Source organism: Chiloscyllium plagiosum, unplaced genomic scaffold (assembly GCF_037043375.1).
Source record: "Chiloscyllium plagiosum isolate Xiang-an unplaced genomic scaffold, Cpla_swu_hap1 HiC_scaffold_11, whole genome shotgun sequence".
NCBI lineage: Eukaryota > Metazoa > Chordata > Chondrichthyes > Orectolobiformes > Hemiscylliidae > Chiloscyllium > Chiloscyllium plagiosum.
In genome coordinates this window covers 57,939,966-57,961,724 of record NW_028270149.1, presented here as the reverse complement: position 1 = coordinate 57,961,724, position 21,759 = coordinate 57,939,966, and the positions used below count along the sequence as shown (strand labels likewise).

The 21,759-nt window shown below is 39.5% G+C and overlaps 1 protein-coding gene across 2 annotated transcripts in view; it reads right to left on the bottom strand.

Annotated features, from left to right (window-relative positions):
• LOC122557177 (coagulation factor V) overlaps window positions 1-21,759 on the bottom strand; it is a 104,552-nt gene that overhangs the window by 39,684 nt on the left and 43,109 nt on the right. The window contains exons 11-16 of one of the 2 annotated variants that reach the window (XM_043704576.2): window positions 19,021-19,171; window positions 14,440-14,649; window positions 10,832-12,023; window positions 6,281-6,449; window positions 4,985-5,224; window positions 4,474-4,702 (exon numbers count right to left, since the gene is read on the bottom strand). In XM_043704576.2, the coding sequence (XP_043560511.2) occupies window positions 4,474-4,702; window positions 4,985-5,224; window positions 6,281-6,449; window positions 10,832-12,023; window positions 14,440-14,649; window positions 19,021-19,171 (2,191 nt within the window). The remainder of the gene's footprint in view (window positions 1-4,473; window positions 4,703-4,984; window positions 5,225-6,280; window positions 6,450-10,831; window positions 12,024-14,439; window positions 14,650-19,020; window positions 19,172-21,759) is intronic. The other variant, XM_087992101.1, reaches the window with a different exon arrangement.

Below are 21,759 nucleotides of genomic sequence, written 5' to 3'. Positions count from 1 at the left end.
GCATGCACTAATTTTGTTTCTTTAGGCAAATCTGAGAGTAACTCTTCATTATTGATTAGCTTTAAACCGTGAATTGCAATTGGTTGTGAAAGCTCTGTGAGTTAGAAGTATGCATAATACATATCAGAGACCTTCTTTAATTTCATCCATTGCAAAAAAAGTTGTATTAAGCATGGAAGTCAAGAAAAATTTGTATTTAAATCAATGGAACCTTTGGAGAACTCCTGAGTTGTGGTGAGTAGTTCAACATTGAGAGCAAATCAAGGATAGGCATTCCTACAATCTCAGTTTGTCAATGGTAAGAATATTATAAAATATAGTCAATATTTTGTTGCACTCTCTGAATTCTGACAGTTTGGAGATTCTTTTCCCTACTAGCACGTAATGTTAGATGCAATCTCTGACTTTCAGAGCTGACTTGTACAATCTGTTCATTAAATGAATGAGAAAAAACAGGTTAGAATAGAAATGGAATGAATAAAAATATGAGAACAAAATGATCTATTAGAGATTTCTTTTAGAGTCATAGAGATGTACATCATGGAAACAGACCCTTTGCTGACCAGATATCCCAACCCAATCTAGTCCCACCTGCCAGCACCTGGCCCATATCCCTCTAAACCCTTCCTATTCAAATACCCATCCAGATGCCTTTTAAATGTTGCAAGTGTACTAGCCTCCACCACTTCCTCTGGCAGCTCATTCCGTACACATACAACCCTCTGCATACAAGGTCTCTTTTATATTCTGAATTGTCTGTAGTACATCCAATTGCTTTTGGCAGGCATATTGACATTTATGGGATTTGCTCACGATAGGCTTTGGTGGGTTAACCTCTCCACCTTTTTGGTGGGTTAACCAAGACATTGGTTTGGCGCATTTAGAATACTGTGTACAGTTCTGGTCACCACATTACCAAAAGGATGTAAAAGCTTTGGAGAGGGTGCAGAGAAGGTTTACGAGGATGTTACCTGGTATAGAAGGTGCTAGCTATGAAGAGAGGTTGAGTAGATTAGGTTTGTTTTCATTAGAAAAAAGGAGATTGAGGGGGGACCTGATTTGAGGTTTACAAGATCATGAAGGGTATAGACAGGGTAGATGGAGATAAGCTTTTTCCCACGGTGAAGGATTCAATAACGAGAGGTCACGCTTTCAAGGTGAGAGGTGAAAAGTTTAAGGGGAATACACGCGGCAAGTACTTTACACAGAGGGTGGTGGGTGTCTGGAACGCGTTGCCAGCAGAGATGGTAGAGGCAGGCATGGTCGATTCATTTAAGATGCGTCTGGACAGATGCATGTGTAGGTGGGGAGCAGAGGGATACAGATGCCTGGGAATTGGGCAACAGCTTTAGATAGTAGATCTGGATCAGCTCAGGCTTGGAGGGCCAAATGGCCTGTTCCTGGGCTGTAAATTTTCTTTGTTCTCTTCTTTATCTATAACACTCAGAAAAAACTCAGATGTCAGTTTAATAGCTTTGATGATAAAGTATCAACAGCTACATGAAGAAAAACATCTTTCAATATCCAGTGATTCAATCATGGAAATGTGAAATAATTTTGGATATCTTAACATATTCTATAGCTGGATGCTTGCAGCAAACAGAAAGCTAAATTATGATGAATGAAGTAGAGTTCTAAGGAGATCTTAGTGAAGAGAAATAATGATCTGATGGCTGCACTGTGCTTTGAACTTTAAGGATGTGATATTGCCCCAAATGCTGAGAAATGAAGCTGAAACAAGTATAGACTGACTCTGCTGACACAGCATGACTGTAAAGGGTATACTTCCTATGATGACTTCAAATTCGGTACAAATTTGTGGATGTGGATGAGCCATTGATTCAAAATCTGCATGATTAAAGTATGGATAATAAAATAACTTATTCCAAGTTAATCGAGCTGGAGAATTTAATGGTTAGTGGAGCTTGAATCCTTTTCAACTTTCCCCACAACTTGAAGTACTTATAGTGAAATGAGGAAAATGCTGGAGGAAACATTGTTACCAGTCAACCAATGGAACTGAGGGATGGCAACTGCCATGGTTTGGGTGGAGCAATAGTTTGGAAATGGAGGACAGTCATGTAGAGTCAAAAGGGTAACGAGATGGCAGAAGGAATGGGCTAGTAGATAGTGGGATGGCATTGAGTGACATTGCTTGATAGAGATGTCAAACCATCCCAGCATCCGCTAACTTATGTGAGCTGGGGGATGCAATGTGTACCACTATACTTGTTCTTGTTTAACTGGCCAGCTAATGTCATGCGTTACATGTGAATCATATACAATTGGGAATAGAAGTGAAAAAGAAGTAAAAGCATGCAACCCCTTAAACCTGTTTGGAGAGTCAATTACATTGTGGTTGATATGTATCCTAACACTGACTGCCTTATCCATCAATTCCCTTGGCCTCCAAAAAAATTATCAATTTGAGTTTTGAAATTATCAATTGAGGAAATAGTTATCGCTTTTTATGGCAGCAAATCCTTTTGGGAGTTCTCGAGCATGAATCACAAAATGTTAGCATCCAAGTTCTGCGGGTAAAAGGGTTGGCAAATGGAATGTTGACCTTTATATCAAAAGCGAATGCAGTATAAAAGTAGGAAAGTTTTGCTAAAACCATACAAGGCACTGGTCAGACCACAGCTGGAATACTGTGAACAGGTTTCAACGCTTATCTAAGGAAAAAATATACTGGCATTGGAGGCTGTCCTGAGAAGGTTCACTCGGCTGATACAAGATATGGAATTTAGAGGAATGAGAGGCAAACCTATTGAAACTTAAGGGAACTTGACAGGGTAGTTTGTTTCCTTTTGTTGGAGAGTTTGGACATAATCTCAGAATAAGGGGGTTGTCCATTTAAAATAGTGATGAGGCAGAATTTATTTCTTAGATTACTTACAGTGTGTAAACAGGCCCTTCGGCCCAACAAGTCCACACCAACCCAGACCCATTCCCCCTTCACCTGACACTACGGGCAATTTAGCATGGCCAATTCACCTAACCTGCAAATTTTTGGACTGTGGGAGGAAACCCACAGGGAGAACATGCAAACTCCACACAGTCAGTCACCTGAGGCGGGAATTGAACCCAGGTCTCTGGCGCTATAAGGTAGCAGTGCTAACCACTGTGCCACCATGCCACCCATTCTCTGCGACTGTAGTGAATCTATGGCATTCTTTGCCCCGGAGGGCTATCAAGGCAGGACCCTTAAGTACATTTAAGGCTGAGATAGACAAGTTTTTAATCAGTGAGAGAATCATAGGTTATGGAGAATAGAGAGTAAAGTGGAGTTGAGGAATATCAGATGAGCCATGATCTCATTGAATGGTGAAGCAGACTCAATAGGCTGAATGGCCTACTTCTTATGGTCTTTGCATGAGGAAGTGTTTCCACCTTCTTTATTGAATGCTGTGGCTCTGATTTTAAGGTTACATCTTCTTATCCCAGATTCCCTCACCAGCAGAAGAAATATTTTCTCTTTCTGCAAGTATCAGTATCTTTCAACATCTGTAAAGGTCAATTAAATTATACCATAACTTTCTATATTCATGAGATTACAAGTGTATTCTGTGTGTTCTGTAAATTTCAGATCAATCTGTACTGCATGCCTTCCAAAAGACCATACACAGACGTCAAATCCAATCAGTGTTGCAGCAAAACTCACCCATGCCTCATTTTCTAACCCTCAAATTATAAAAGATAACATTTCATTCATTTCTTTGACCTTTTATTTTACCCATTACATTTTAGTGATATGTATTCGTGCCCCTTAATCTTCCCAGATTTTCTGTGTTCCTACTTTTTTCTATTTAAATGAAATGCAGATTGAATTACTTTTGGTCAAAATGTTTGATATCATACATACCATTGGTAAAATGAATAAGTCGTAGTTTTGCCCACTCACTTCATATTTCAGTATCTCCCCAATTTTATACTATCGTCGACTTACTTTCCTTCCAATCTCTATATCATCAGAAAACTTGAAATGTTTTTCTATGGCATTGTGAGTCATTTATAAATGTAAAGAAAACCATAAATTTCTTTGCAACACTACAAACTACTTCTTTCCGATTTGAGTGCACACCCAGGAACCAGGTTCACGGCCGTCCATAAGTTGCTTTCAATATGAGCCTTAATTTTAGTCGACAATGAGTTGCACTTTAATGAGGTGCAAACTCCTGAGTGAATAGCTGTTCCACTCTGAGCACTGAACACTATAAGTAGAAACATTGTAAATGACCATGATTGCAAATAGATGGGATGTTTTGGCCAAATTAAACAATGGCCAGATTGAAACAAGGAGACAGTAGCATTTTATAATCAAAGCTAGTTGATAGCTTGAGTCTTGTCTTCAGTGTCTGTTGAGGGGAAGTACAGGCATGATCCTGTGCTGGAACGCTCAATGGCAATCCCCTGCCCAAGCCAAACATTTTATATGCTGTCAAAAGCTGAAATCAGTTTATGGACTCTTACCGTGAAACCTATTGCTGTTTTGGAATACAGGGTCCTCAGCTCTGACACTACAAGGGTACTTGCAGAACGTTTTGATGTTGTCTTCCAAGTACCAGCTTTTGTTTTCATCAAAAGTCATGAAAAGCAAAGAGAATTCCTGAATCTTGAGCTTTCCACTAGAGATCTGGTGCAGCATCCCTCTTCTACAGATGATTAAAGGACCAATCAAACCTGAATGGATGTCTCGTTCCTGATTAGAAAAACAGCACAATGTAACTCTATCACAATGCAACCAGCTTCATATAACACTTTAGATTTACAGCATCATACCTTCTATATTCAGCAGTATGAGGCAAGAGGATATTTAAATGTGAAAAGTAGTAGAGTCAAATTTGGCTTAAAAGAGTTAAGTTAAAAATTTTAAAAATAATTTTCCTAAAAATCCAAAGGTTGGAATAAGCCCAAAATTCAGTACATACCACAGAGAGCTCAACTCAAATAGAAATGTTTGCAAACTTGGATTTTGCCTTACCGGGTTGACATCAGAATAATAGATCCAGGCTCTGCAATCAAAGTCCTTATCTGTTGGTGCTGATCCCTTTGTTACATGCCAAATGTAAACCTTTGTTTTATTTGGGTAAACAATATCATCAGCCTTCCGAGGCCAGTCTATCACCTTCTCCTCTTCATATTTGTATTCAAATGGTAACTCACGGGGCACTCCATGAGTGTGAATGGAAAAAGGTCTGGAGGCCATATTCTTGAACTTCACCTGGATGTATGGAATAATTGTACATCAAGGAAAGGTGTAGCTTTCAAACTATATCTTGTTAATCTGGTAATTCTGTTGCCAGATTAAATCTTTTTAAGTTTGAATCTTGTTTTCCCTGAATAATTTGCAAGCATCTATTTTCCTGAATTAGCAATTAAATCACAAAATCTTGTAAAGCAAAGCAATAATGGCAGCATGATTATTCTAAGTTGTGGTTTCCAAAAATAATTAGGCGTCACCAGTCTGTAAAAATGGCAAGTGTTTGAATTGGGAAACAATGATTGATAACCAGAGAACACAAGCATAAACTGATTGGTAAAAGAGCCAGAGATGACACAAGGAAATCTTTTTCAACATGAACTTTTGAATGCATGGTTTGGTAGTGTGTCGACAGATTAAATAGTAGTCTTGAAAGTAAATTTGGATAAATACTTTGAAGGAGAAAAATATTGCAGGGGCATAGACAAAGAGCTGAGGAGCGGAATAACTGGATTTTTCTTTGAAAAACTCAGCAGAGACGAGATACCTCCTTCTATGCAGCAGTATTTTATGATTCTTTTTGGTGAGCCACCTTGGTGCCTTTGCAAACAAATGTTGTTTTAACTGGCACCCAAGAATTGGTGCTCCTGATAAACTGGCAACATCTTAAATACTGAAACTTGTTGTAGTATCGCGATCTGCTGAGGGCGCGTGTAAGAAGGCTCTCTGCTATTAAGTTTTATTTAAGGCAAAGTCGCATTATTATTTCAGTGATTTATGCTGTAAATGAAGTGTAACTGTGGTGCATAGACTTCCTGCATTAAATTTCTATTACATTGTCTGTGTTTTTACATGATTATGTTGACCTCTTGATCAACCAGTATATTAAATATTAACCGGCACATTCTGAGTTCCAAGGCACATACATAAGTATCTGGACTGGAACTAATTGGATTGGTGACCCCCTGACGTCCATTTAATGCGAAACTAAATTATGAGCCTAAATGTAGCTGTGCACTCAATTTACAAAACTTCGATTTAAATTCATATATTGTTTTTGAAAAATTGGTGACTCACCACAATGATATCATTGACCTCAGCACTGATAACAGGCCCAAGAATACCCAAATGTTCCTCAGCTTCTCCACGGACTTTGCGATGTTTAAATGTGTTGTCCTTGTATTGCAAAAATATTGCCTTCTTGAATTTGCTGCCAAGACCCTTCCCCTGTGATTGCTGTCTCTGCCTATATGAAATTGACATTAATTTAATATCATAATGAGCTGATGATATTTATCTCAGAAACTGCAAAATATCAGTTTCTTGCAAATAGAATATAGTTCTGCACCCAAAAAGTAATACAAGTATTCAGTACATACTCAAAATACCCGAAAAAGCAGATAATTGCAGCGCTTAACTCCTTAAGTCAACGGATGCTGCAATACTTACTGTCTGACCAGACATGCATTAAATAACAGTAAAATAACACACCCCAAAACAAGCTCAGTAACTGAGGTGATGTCTCATAATCTCTTAAATAAAATGTTGATTTTTTTTTGTTTTAACTTCATGAATTATTGTTTTTGCTGCTTTACACCTTTAATCCCTCTGCATTCTCCAGTCAATAATCTGAGCATGTTACATCTGTATTTGTATTTGTTCATATTAGTATTTGTTCATTTTATCAAAATAGCCCTTGACAGCTACAATGAAAGCATACTGCAACTCCTCTAGAATATCTGCTTCTTCCAGAGGGAAAATCAATTTAAGAAAACTCAGCAATACTTGGAAATGACTGGATTGGGTGTACTGGAGCACCATTTTGTAGCATACATGTTGAATCATGCCAGTATATGTCACATGCAATAAAAATCGAAAGAGCTGCTGTAATCAGAGAAAACTCCAGAAAATGCTGGAAAAACTTAGCAGGTCCTGCAGCTTTTGTGAAGAGAAATCAGAGTTAATGTTTCAGGTCAACCCCAGGTTAGTTCTGAGGAAGGATCACTCAACCCAAAATGTTATCTCTGATTTCTCTCCACAGACCTGCTGAGCTTTTCTAGCAATTTCTGTTTTTGTATGTCATATGCAAGTTTTACTTGAATTTTCCCTAAAGCCTTGCAACAACCTTCAAAACCTTCATGGAATTTCAGTATTGCTGTCAAGATCAATATTGATTGCCCATTCCAAATTGCCCCTCAAAAAGTAATTGTGAATCACCTATTTGAACTGTTGCAGTTCTGGTTGTGTAAAAATATCAACAGTGCTACTACAGAGTGAATACCAGACTACTGACCCAGCAACTGTGAAGGAACACTATATGTTAATGGTCAGGATGGTACCTTGATAGAAGTAGATTTGGAAAAAGCTTTCAAAGGATCCTTTGGTGAGTAGCAGCTTATGTATGGTACACTTTGTGCTAAAGGTGAAGTGAGTGGATTGGGTGCTGATCAAGCAAGCTGCTTTGACCTGGATGGTGTAGTGTCTTCTAAGTGTTTATGGAGCTTCTCTCCTACCATGCAAGTGCAGAATATTCTCCTGATTTGTGCCTTGTAGATGATGAGCAAGCTTAGGAATGTCAGGAGTTGTGTTGCTTGCTGCAGAATTCCCATTCTTTGACTTGTTTTATGTAGGATTTTATGCTTGTCCAAAGTTAAAAATCACACAACACCAGGTTATAGTCCAACAGGTTTATGTGGAAGCTTGTCCTGTTACATTTCTAGTCCCTGGTGATTCCTAGGTTACTGATGGTGATGGATTTAGTGATGGTAATGTAATTGGGTGCCAAAGGGAGATGGCCATTGCCTGGTTGATGTAGAGCATGAATGGTATTTATCACTTATGAGCCCAATCAGGTCTTGATGCATACAAACCCAGACTAGTTCAGTATCTGAGGAGCTGTAAATGGTGTCGATCAGTGAACATCCCTCATTAATAAACTTATGATAGAGGGAAAGTCATTGATGAAGGAGCTGAAGATAGTTGGGCCTAGATACTATACTGAGGAACTGCTGCAGTGAAGCATTAATACTGAGATGATTAGCATCCAACAACCATAACCACCTTCCTTTGTGCTAGGTATGATTCAAACTAATGGAGATTTTTTCCTTGATTTCCATTGACTTCAGTTTTATTATGTCTCCTTGATGCCACACTCAGTCAAATACTCTCTTGATATCAAAGGTAATCACTCTCAGCTCAACATTGAAATTTAGCTCATTTGTTCATAATTGTCAAGACTGTTATGGTGACTGGAGCTGAATGGTCTTCACAAAACAGAAAACTGGGCATCAGTGATCGGGTTATAGAGTCATAGATATGTACAGCACAGAAATAGACCCTATGGTCCAACTCGTCCATCCCAACCAGATATCCCAACCCAATCTAGTCCCACCTGCCAGCACCTGGCCTATATCCTTCCACACCCTTCCTATTTATATACCCATCCAGATGCCTTTAAAATGTTGCAAATTTATTAGCCTCCACCACTTCCTCTGGCAGCTCATTCCATGCACGTACCACCCTCTGCATGAAAAGGTTCCCCGTTAGGTCTCTTTTATATCTTTCCCCTCTCACCCTAAACCGATGCCCTCTAGTTCTGGACTCACCCACCCCAGGGAAAAGACCTTGTCTATTTATCCTATCCATGCCCCTCATGATTTTATAAGCCTCTATAAGGTAATCCCTCAGCCTCCAACTCTCCAGGGAAAACAGCCATAGCCTATTCAACATCTTCCTATAGCTCAATCCTCCAACCCTAGCAACACTCCTGTAAATCTTTTCCGAATCCTTTCACAACATCCTTCCGATAGAAAGGAGACCAAAATTGCATGCAATATTCCAACAGTGGCCTAACTAACATCCTAGGTATAGCCTCAACAGGATCTCCCAACCCCGTACTCAATACTCTGACCAATAAAGGAAAGCATACTAAACACTTTCTTCACTATCTTATCTACCTATGACTCTACTTTCAAGGAGCTATGAACCTGCACTCCCTTCAGCAACACTCCCTTACCATTAGGTGTATAAATCCTGCTAAGATTTGCTTTCCCAAAATGCAGCACCTCTCATTTACCTAAATTAAACTCTGTCTGCCACCCCTCAGCCCATTGTTACACCTGATCACGATCCCGTCGTAATCTGAGGTAATCTTCTTCGCTGTCCACTACACCTCCAATTTTGGTGTCATCTGCAAACTTACTAACTATACCTCTTAAGCTCACATCCAAGTCATTTATATGAATGGCAAAAAGTAGTGGACCCAGCACCGATCTTTGTGGCACTCCACTGGTCACAAGCCTCCAATCTGGAAAGCAATTCTCCACCACCACCCTCTGTCTTCTACCTTTGAGCCAGTTCTGTATCCAGATGGCTAGTTCTTGCTGTATTCCATGAGATCTAACCTTGCTAACCAGTCTCCCATGGGGAACCTTGTTGAATGCCTTACTGAAATCCAAATAGATTACGTCTACCACTCTCCCCTCATGAATCCTCTTTGTTACTTCTTCAGAAAACTCAATCAAATTTGTGAGACATGTTTTCCCATGGACAAAGCCATGTTGACTATCCCTAATCAGTCCTTGCCTTTCCAAATACATGTACATCCTGTCCCTCAGGATTCCCTCCAACAACTTGCCCACCACCGACGCCAGGCTCAAGTGGTCTGTAGTTCCCTGGCTTGTCCTTACCACCTTTCTTAAATAATATTTCTCAGGAAGTGCTACTTGATATCACTATCACCCACAACCTTCCAACACTTTGATGATTTTGTCCTACACTATGTGAACATGATATGTACAATTTACTACATGTCTTTATTTAATATACATGTACAACTGCTAACAATACTTTAGCCAATATTTTCAATGGTTGTTACATTAAATTTGACTTATTGGATAAATACCAGAGTTGTGGATGTACTATCAAACATTTCTAGGGATATGGATAATTCTTGAGCGTAATTCTTCAGTATTAAATCTGGGAAGATATTGAGATCTGGAATCTCTGCTGTGTCAATGGGGTGAATTGCATTTGCTGAAGACTAGCATCTGCAATGTTAAGGAAGCCAAGATAAATGACCCATTCCGTGTTTGCCATTCAGAATGTGCTTTTGACCCTTCAGCCATGTCTTTGGCCATGTTTTGGCCTATCATGTCATTCAATGTGGTGATGTTCATTCGACCTGAACCTCTGCTTTACTGTTAGGTTCTGAAGAAGGGTCACTGGATCCAAAATGTTAACTCTGCTTTCTCTCCAAGGATGCTGCCAGACCTGCCTGAGTTTTTCCAGCAATTTCTGTTTTTGTTTCTGTTTTCCAGCACCTCAGTTCTTTGGGGTCTTTCTGTTCATTGTTTTGTTATCTGGGCCATTTACGATTGGATGTCATAGGGCAACAGAGCCTTATTTAACCTGTTCTCTGTAACTCTGTCTGTAATGTACTGTGTTTGGTGTTTAAAAAGTTTGTTGACTTGTGCTTTACCTGCAACAAGTTGGTGCCTTATTTATATAAATTTCAAAAGTAGTGGACTTGAATAGAAATGCTACATGTGCAATCTGTAGTTAATTGACTAGATATTGTTATCTTTTTTGTTATACTGCCCTTCTGAAGCAAAATTGATATTCACTTACCTGTGCTTAAAAGCTTCATTTGTTTGCTTGGCCGCATAATCCCATATCAGTTCCTCAGCTGCAATGTAATAGTATTTAGACTGCGAATTAGCTGTTCGTGGGGTCAGCCTTGCCTCTTCCTCTGGGCACCACTCTCTGTTAGAGAAGTCTCCAGAGTTAACATTATGGAGATCTTTGTAGTTGGACTCATCGTCATCCCCACTGTTAATGTCATCTGCATAGTCATCATAATCAATTGACTCTTCATTGGATTGTTGAGAATCGATTATAGCTGGCGTGGTTGAAGTTCCGTTAAATGATGTGTGATTAGATGTCATACTGTCAGATTCCCTAAAGGTTGCAGCTGTATCATTGTCCAAGAATTTAGCCCCAGTTGTTCCGTTGCTAAATACCTGCTCCAATGTCAATGTTTTGTGAAGATAGCTTTTTGCATTAGTCCCATGGTCCAGTTTTTGGCTTTGATTCAATTTCAATTTGTTGGTTGATATAACCTCTTCTTTTTTAAGAATCTGATTTGTGTATAGGGAGTCTAGTTTTCTATCTGTTCCTGCAAAGGTCAGGTTATGTTCTGGATGATCATGCAATGGCATCTCTCCCATTCTGCCTTTCCAAACAAGATTATCTGAGCTATGATCTGTTTTAATTAACTCATCGATTTCTCCTTTATTGTGTTTCTTAACTCTGCTGCTTTTAGTGATGGAAGAATTATCAGGTTCTTTTGCAATTTGCTTGTTGCTGGTTTCAGTTGTATGAGAGAAATCCTTCCTAATACTTTGATTCAGTTTCTTGGAGTCTTTAGATAAATGATTGATATGATTTGTATAATCATTTCCTTTTTTTTCCTCAGTGTATTGCTTACGTAATGTATGATTTGGCCTTGGTCTACAATGTGACCAGATTTGATCTTTCTCAGTCATATTTTCCACTTCATTAGTGATATTCATTAATTCTTCTAGTTCAATTGCTTCATATAGTTTTGTTATGTTGTTGTTGTGCCTTTTGAAACCGCGGGGTGTGAAAATAAATTGCTCTGTTTCTTCTTGAAGTATATTCCCATATGCCTCGTCAGGATCAATTTCCTGAAGGAATTCTTCAATGGTTTCTGGGTCATTGTCACAGTAACGAACTCTGAACTTTGCCCTCATGCCCTGAACTTGATAATGATAATTGAGGGGTTCAAGGAACCACAAACCTGAAGGTTGAGAGATTGACGTGAAAATTAGTAACTAAATAAAATAATAAAGCTAGAAAGAATCAATCTTTACATAAATTTAAGTGTAATCATACATAATCAGTTTAATTTAGTAATTGAAGTGAAAACAAGTGTTGGAAAAACTCAGCAGGTCTGGCACCATCTGTGGAAATTGAGACAGAGTTAACATTCCGAGTCCAGTGATTCTCCTTCAGAACTAGGAGTTCTCCCATTTTGAATGTGATTTTAGCTGGGATGTCAGTCCTAGACTATAAGGAAGAGCAATTCAGATAGTTTTTTTTAATGCTTTCTGGATGTGGGCATTGCTGGCTAGGCCAGTATTTATTGGCACATCCATAATAGCCCTTGAGAAGCTGGTACAAAAACATTAGTTGTTGAAAAATCTCAGCAGGATAGCATCTGTGGAGAAAAAATCACTTAACATTTCAGATATCCAAATTAAAAATCACACAACACCAGGTTATAGTCCAACAGGTTTAATTGGAAGCACTAGCTTTCGAAGTGCTTCTCCTTCACCAGGTGGCACCATCTGATAAAGGAGCAGCGCTCCGAAAGCTAGTGCTTCCAAATAAACCTGTTGGACTATAACCTGGTGTTGTGTGAATTTTAACTTTGTACACCCCAGTCCAACACTGCCATGTCCAAATCATTTCAGATCCAATAACCTTCTTCAGAGCACTAAATGTTTTCTCTGCACAGATGCTGCTAGACCTGATTAGTTTTTCCAACAATTTATGTTTTTTACAGATTACTTACAGTGTGGAAACAGGCCCTTCGGCCCAACAAGTCCACACCGACCCGCAACCCACCCAGATCCATTCCCCTACATTTACCCCTTCCCCCCAACACTATGGGCAATTTAGCATGGCCAATTCACCTAACCTGCACATTTTTTTTTGGATTGTGGGAGGAAACCAGAGCACCTGGAGGAAACCCACGCAGACACGGGGAGAATGTACAAACTCCACACAGAGAGTCACCTGAGGCGGGAATTGAACCTGGGTCTCTGGCGCTGTGAGGCAGCAGTGCTAACCACTGGGCCACCATGCACCGTGCATCTGCAGTTCTTTTGTTTTTTTTCTTGAAAAGATGATGATGAGCTGCTTTCTTGATCTGCTGCATTCCATGTTATTAGCAAAGGAACATGCAAGTGGTGGTGTTCCCATGCATCTGCTGCACTTGTCCTTCTAGGTGGTACAGGTCACCGATTTGGAAGGTGATGTTAAAGGAGTCTTGATGAGTTGTTGCAGTGCATCGTGCAGATGAAACACAACTGCTGCCACTGTGCATCAACAGTGGAGGGAGTGGGTATTGAAGAAATTGAATGTGCGCTGCTTTGTCCCGGGTGGTACCAAGTTTCTTGAGTGTTGTTGGATTTGCAATTATCCAAGCAAGTGGACAATATTACATGACACCCCAAAGTATATTATAGATGGTGGACAGATTTTGGGGAGCTAAGAGGTGAGCTACTTGTCATAGAATTCCCAAACTCTGACCTGCTTTTGTAGCCATTATATTTATATGGCTGATCTAGTTCAATTTTTGGTCGATGGTGTTCCTCAGGATCTTGTTAGTGGGATATTCGACAATGATGCAATCATTGAATGACCTGACAAGATGATTAGATTCTCTCTTGTTAGAGGTCATCATTGCCTAGCATTTGTCCAGCATGTTTGTTACTTGCTACTCAATTGCACAAGCCCGATGCTGTCCAAGTTGCGCTGAATTTGAACATGGACTATATTAGTGTCTGAGGAGTTGTGAATGGTGTTGATCAGTGAACATTTCCCACTTCTGGCCTTATACCGAGCGGAGGTCACTGATGAATAAGCAGAAGATGGTTGGCCAAGGACATTAACCTGAGGAACTCCTGCAGTAATGTCTTGGAGCTGAGATTATTGCATTTGATTTGAACTAACATTTACTAGATTTTTGTGACATACCTTGTAAAGGGCAAAACTGATAACTATCATTATGTGCTAATATCTTTAAAGTTCATGGAGTGGAACCAAAAATAGACCAGAGCCTTTCTCATCTAGAAGCTCCGATTTACCAGGCTAGTAAGTTCCAGCATGTTGACTTCGAGGTAGTCCCAGTGGATAAAGTGGTCTGGACTCTGCCCAAAGTTAGGGGGTAGGAATGTCTAGATTTACTTCCTTTGTTGCCTTCAAGAATTATGATTGGTTCATATTTTCTGACTGCATGAAACAGATGATGCTGGACTTTACAACTCTTAGTATCTGCTTGCAAATTTGACATCACCCCACTGATATCATACACTCAGGGGGGAATATGAGCTGAACCGAACCAATGCTAGGATCATGGATAGAGGTTTTGTGGCGGTCCATATGTTTCATTTCCCTGTAAACTAAGTATAAGATTCTGTATTACTGACCAATGTTATCCATGTTCATGTGGATTGTTTCACTGGAAAGTGGGAAGAGAGTTAACACATCTTCATACACCCCGTCATGTTTAAATGTTTGTCCATGGAAATAAATTGAAAGAAAGTTGTCTTCAGCACCAACGATTACATGCCAAAAAATCACGTCATCCTCACAGAATTTCAATCCGGGGACATTTTCATAGACAAACCCGTTAATACCTACAAAATAACAAGCAATCATACAGATCAGTACCTGAAATATAACGTTGGTATATGTTAATAATACAGACAAGTGACAAATGTGAAAAAAAAACTGGGCTAGGATTTCATTTCCTGGGTCAGAGACTTCAGCATCATATTCATTTCTGGGTTCCACACATTGCCTTTTAATTGATAGTCAACTTAATTGACCCAAAGTCACATTCATTGCTCGTAGTCCAATTAGCAACAGCAAGCAGAGGAAGGAGGCAATTCAGAAGAAGCAGCAGGCTTGATTTAAAGGGCAAGCGACAATTATTGCTGTGATTGCTATTTATCTCAATAGCTGAAAGATGCTTTGAACAGAGGGCAGTGAATAGGAGAATTCAGTAACTCCACACCATTTCTCTAACTCCTCACTCGATATATGTTAATCGTGGTGACAGCATGGAGAAGCGTCTACTTAATTGTGAATGACATGAGAGGGCCTGCATGGCAGATGCAAAATATGGCTTGAAATGGCACAGGAGTCAAATGGCAGAGAAGAGTTGAAGAGGATTTGAGTCCAGTGCAGGAAACATTTCAATGACTTTTGCATTTCTGGCTGAGTCAGTCCAAACATAGGCCCACTAGGCAAGCATCCTGGTGAGCAATCATCAAATGCAAAATATTTGGGGATCCTGAAGCTATGTTCAGTTCTGATCATAGGAGAGCAGCACTGAGAACCCGTAAGCAGTGCTAATGGACAGTAGGCAATGGGGAAGTCAGAAACACCGTTCATGAATAAAAATCTGCAATTGGGTGAAGGAGAGAGCTATTGTTTTATGGAATTGTTCTTCAGCTTGTGGGCCAAACAGAGGCCAAATAACAATGCTAAGGTGAAAGAGAACACGTTCATGTAGTAGGACACCCAAGAGCACACAACAGGTCCATTTTGAAGATAGCTGTTGATCTGGCCATAGTGTCTGGAGCATTGGCGATGGCAAAACAAGAACCCAACATGGACACGACTGAAAAAATCTGAACACCGCCACGTCCTCTCCGAACAGTGAATTGTCATTTCATTATCTTAAGCAGCTGAAGCTTGCATTAATTGTGTTGAGATCTCATGACTACCTTTTCTTATATGTTTCATAGGGCCAACTGCAGAGGAGGAGGAGTTGACACGAAGACAACAAATTCCAGCGGAGGAAGATACAGTCGGGTCTATCTCCACCATGACATCTTCCTTGTGCACACATGGAACCTCTGAGTCCTCACACCTTGGTAGAGATGTGTTATAGAGATGTGAAATATATTTTCCCTTTTAACCCATCTTTCAAAAAACTGCAGCTGGGTGCATTTTTTTGAAGAGTATTTTTACGTCTTTTGATGTGACTTTAAAGTCAGACAGACTTCCTTATAAGTTTAAATCAGAAAGGCAAAAGTTTACTTTCAAGAACACTTGAAATATGCTCACAACAACACTCCAGATTCAGAGAAGACATGTATATACACACAAAAGAAGAACGAATGCTAAAATGTCACATGCACTTAGATTTCTTAAAGTGCAGGAAATCATTAATACTCTAATTCTTCAAGAAGTTGTCAGAAGATTTGCAAGCCCGAACACTCTCCATTGGTTCACTGAAAGAAAGATTTACATTAAAGCCTCGGGTATGAACTCATGGTTTAAGCAGCAGCAGGTTTTGGCTTTTTCAAAGTTGTAGTCATATCTGATCAGAGCATTTCTAACCCTGTGGCTAAAATAAATTAGCTCCACTTAATTGCCTCCAGGGCATTTTTGTGGCACAGTCTTTCCCTTTTACTGGGTGAGACGTTTTCACTTTGACCTTTGTATCCCAGACTGACTGCTGTGGGTTCTTTATGAATTCTTAAAGTATTTCCTCTCCTGAGCCTGTTTCTATCATATGACTACAGTATCAAAGATTCCATTCTCAACCCAAATAAGTTGATGCTGAAGCAAATTGTCATGCAATGGAGGACGTTTGTTATCCCATCAATAGTCCAGTTATGAGTAGTCTTTGAGTGTCTATATTTATACTTCCTTCTTCATAGGCCACTAAGTCTATCAGATTTATTACATATTCTCTTCAATTTAAATGGAGAAGGGTGTTTATCAATACCTGGGCAGATTATTTATCTTCAACTTTTCCGATATATGCTGAGAAATGTCTGCCCCGTGTCTGTACAAAGCGTATAAGAAGTCACCTGACCGCATGGACACCATTTTATGTCAAGGTAAAGTGTTCTTTTAAAACATTAGCATGTTAGTCTTTTTAAACATCTCTGGCCAGATGTGAAAGAGTGTGAAATAGACATCAGATCAGAGCTGGAGAATAAAGCAAAGTTCAAGTTCTGGACAATGAGAACGGGCTTAGGCCAGCAGAAAAGGCAGAGATGCAGATCTTTAGGGGTCAAGTGGCTCTGTCTGGAGAACCAACATGAGATGCGTGCAGGGCCATGAGGTAAGAATGGAGGCATTAACTTACCTCATCTACTTCATTGTGTCTCACTTTAACTGGGTGAGGTCGTCCATCTAAAAAAGTGGTCAACCCCATGAAGAACCATATGCAGCACCACTCAAAGTGGATGTAGGAACAATACACTGACATTCACAAAATGTATGCTGCAGTCAGTAACTTTGACCAGTCAAGCAAAGCATCAGGGTGGAGGGGCACCTGTTACCCACTCCCCAACCAGGGGTTCCTTCCAGCGTTCAAGTGTGCCATGGAAGAGCTGAGGAAATAGTAAATGGTGATGAGGGACCACCTCATGAACCTCCATGAGAATCATCCGTGTCATGGAGTCTCTTATTGACAGACATATCTGTAGAGTCATGGCATCTTGTGTCCTTTAACCTAAGAGCAACTTTTGATAAATATCTAGACGTTAACAACAATATTCACATATGCTTCAAAGACTATGAAAGGTTGATGGCTTGTAATGATCACCAAAAGATGTTGGATGTGCTGCTGAAATATAACATTGACGGTACAGATGTGAGATTCATCCAGAGCCTATATCAAGATCAAGTAATGAGTATTGGGTTAGATGATGGATGGTTAATATGTGGATAGAATATGACAAGGCTGTGTATTGTTGTCAAAATTATTCAATCCATGCATGGAGCACCTTTCACCTCAATCATACAATGATGTCCTCCACTGCTGTGAGGTGCCATTGGTGTGAGATGCCACCAGTGCCAGTTGCCAATTCTTGGATGGAGCTGGTTGAAGAGAAGTGCAAGTTCTTTGAATGTTACAGTCATGGGAAGTCTTTGGCAAGGCTTCCTGTGGGTCTTTAGATGACCCTTATGAGGGCGCTTAGATGTTGTCTTCTATGGCACTAATGCTGTGGCATGTTCCCCCACCACTGCTCAGGGATCTGCCTGTATCGATCTGATCTTTCGGGTAGCATTTCACTATTTTTTACAATGTTCTTTCTTCCTTTTCATCTGGAACGTGGAGTCAACCTGAACTTCAGTGATGAATGTCTATGGTCCATATGTAGAAAGACATGTCCACCATCAGAACCATTCCCTTATACAGCCTTATGAATTATGTTGCAAATAATTCTCTTAACACTCGATGGCCAGTTGCCTTCTATGTGCTTTTCCCTTATCAGTGATGTCTGTGGCTACTGTTCCAACATACTGACTTATTTTTCATTGTTTCATTGCTTTGACCTCCTAGTTATGGACCCTGAATGCACCTTGTGTTTTATAAAGAAATTGGCTTCGGCCATCTGACAGGTTTATGAAGAGCCTCACCTGGCCAATTATCCATTTCAGGCAGGCTGCCTGATCCCTCTCTTCTTGGAATATTTTAAGCTTTGAACACATCACTACATGAAGAAATGAGCATGCCAGTCTGAAGAGTAGGTTCACGCAACTGCCCACCTCCCATGCTATTCTGACATTTAATCCAAAAGCTTATCCTTATTGTCCAGAAATGTGTACATCTTAATTAATTGTGTGTATGTGATGAATACGCAGACACACACCCAAAGATATAAAATTAAAGGTCTTCCCTTATCATATGTAATAATAAAGATTATGGAGATTGTCTGTTACCAAGTGGAATACTTTATTGCTCATTCTTTCTGTATCGTACCAAGGTGCAGTTTCCCTGATGTAAGTTACAAGCACTTGTCCCACCATTTCCATACTGAAACCCATAAAACTAGGTCTAGGACTGCCCTGAGGTTAATCAGAAGCAATCTAACCCGGAAGCTAGAAAAAGTCAATTGTATGATCCTCCAAACATCCAAATACTGCTAATATTAAAGTCAGATGCAAACTTCAGTTACATATCCCTTGAAAGATATGTAAAAGATTATTTAGGGCTAAGTTGGATGTCTTGTGTTATTGAAACATTAACAATCACTTACTGTGCATGAGGTTGGAATCATAAAATTTGGGATCACTTGGGTTCACCTGTGATGGATCCTCACAATATTTTTCAATATTATCCTTTATGTACCAGCTTTTATTCTCATCAAAGATGGAGAAGAAAAGGTATTTGGCTCTGTCAATTTTTACCTGTGAAGAAAATAGAAAAAAAAATTTGGCTCAATATTGTCACAGTGGAGATATGTTATTTGCCTTATCTTGTGAGTTCAAGATTTACAATTCTACTTGCAGCTTCTATGCATCCTGCACCCGAAATGTGGCTCTCTGAAGAGAATTTTGTGTCTACTCCAGTGATTGCCAAATCATTGCAGTCATTCTAAATATGTAAAAACATTTTTGTTGCATTGTCATCTTATATTTTAATTTTCTCAAGGGTTTTGAAATCTTTTTGGAAATTCTGAATGATGGGCTAAAAATATGACCAATTATTACTTTATTTTTCTTAACTTTCTCTTCAAAGTTAAGATGACTACAAAAGAAATTAATAGAGCATTTAGATTTTTTAAAAATGTTGTAAATTACAGGAAGGTGGGAAGATCTCAGGTGACTAAAATGATCCAAGGAAGGAGTGAATTTAGATTAGATTTCAGATTAGATTTTATTGTCACATGTAGCTGAGTACAAGTGTACAGGCATACAGTGAAAAGTGCACAGAATAGCCACTCTGACACCATCTTAGAATAAATTAGTTAGAATTTAAAATAGAAGAGCTGAAATTAAAGGAACAGAAACATAAGGGAAAGAAAATGTCCAGATCACCCTCGCTGCCATCACTACCATGAAGTTTGAGCCAGGCTCACCAATGCTGACTACTCTGGACCTACCAACACCAATTTGAATGGGTTTGTTGCAATCAGTCTTAATTTCAGAGCTGTACAGTCAGAGAACAGTAATGTTATTCAACTTATTTGGATGTTAGAAAGCACAGAACAAAAGAAAAAGCGCATTCTAAGTTGGATGTATTGAAAAATAAAATTTGTATCAGAGGCACAGTGGTTAGCATTGATGCCTCTCAGCGCCAGAGACCCAGGTTCAATTCCCGACCCAGGCAACTGTGTGGAGTTTGCACATTCTCCCCGTGTCTGTGTGGGTTTCCTCCAGGTGCTCCGGTTTCCTCCCACAGTCCAAAAACGTGTGCAGGTTAGGTGAATTGGCCATGCTAAATTGCCCGTAGTGTTAGCTAAAGGGGTTAATGTAGGGGAATGGGTCTGGGTGGGTTGTGCTTCAGCATGTCGGTGTGGACTTGTTGGGCCGAAGAGCCTGTTTCCACACTAAGAATCTAATATAGAAGTAGCAGAAAAACAAGCACCATGGATTGCTTTCCCTTCAAAATATTAAAATGTCTCAATTTCGACAAGGAATTGTCTCAAGCTGAAATCGAACAAAATGATAAAATCACTGAGTCCAACAATCAAGTCTGTACCTTCTAGAGTGCAGTTTTAATGTATTTCATCTTTCTTTTATATATAACTAGTTTAATCTTTGGCATATTCCTCCTACTATGTTTCTGCCTCTTGTTCAAGATAAAATAAAGTTCCAGAAGGACATCAATCCAACCTAATATTCAATGTTACCCATCTAACCTTTTTTGGCATGTATTTTATCACTCCATGATGTAGCCTGTCAATTCATTGTTAGACCTGACAGAAATCTATTAGTTTAAAAGAGTGGCATACTATTCTGCATTTCTCTACGGTTTCCAATTTGTCTTTTTTTCTGTAGGATGGAAATCTTTAATTATAACTGGTTCTTCATTCAACATTTTCATTTCTCCAAAATTAGGAAATATTGCAGGCAGCTGGTAAATTTTAAATTTTAAATAAAACATTCAGTTAGTTTCTCTATTTCCAACAAAGTGGAAGTGAGTAGTTGGAGAGCCTTTATTTTGAGTAGTAAGGTTTATTAATAGTAGCAATGTTTATCATTTAATAGTTGGAGGAATGTCAAGGCAGTTCTGACCCCCTCAATTGAACATTTGGTCATATGTGGGAATTCTAGGGAGCCTCTTGTGTTCTGGGTGACAATTTGCACAGGAAGTGTTGTCAGTTGCAGCAGCTCTAACATGGTGTTTCAGAGCTTTAGCAACAGCGGGCATCCAGGAGGTTGAGTGCTTTCTATATAACAGGTTTATAATGTAGTCACCCTGCAGCTACATACTGCAGAACTTTCAGGAAACAATGAATTGCTGACCACTGGGCAGTCAAGTATAAACTGATGAAAGTGATGGTTCCTCTGGGGAGTGCAGCCAAAACTATGACTTGCTCAGCTGTGCAGAGTGCACAAAGAAGGCCCAAAGGCAAATGGTTCTGGGAAATTTGATATTTGTGAGAACAGACAGGTGCTTGTAGTTACAGATTTGAATCTAGGGTAAAGTCCTTCCTGGTTTGGGTGTCAAGGATGTCACTGAATGACTGTGGAATACGTTCAGGGGGAATTGGTGAAAAGCCAGACATCATTTCCATTTTGGTACCAACAACAACATATGAAGTTAGGTAGGAAATTAACAAAGAGGATCTTAAAGGTAGTAATCTCTGGATTACTCCCAGTGTCACACACAATAAAACAGGAATAAAACAGATGAATGCATATCTGGAAAGACAATGCAAGAGGGAGGGATTTAAATTTGTGTGAAATTCAGGCTGGCAGTGGGTAGAGGGATATACACAGGCTGAGATGGATTTCAACCTAAGCAGAGCTAGGACCAACTTCCTTGCAGT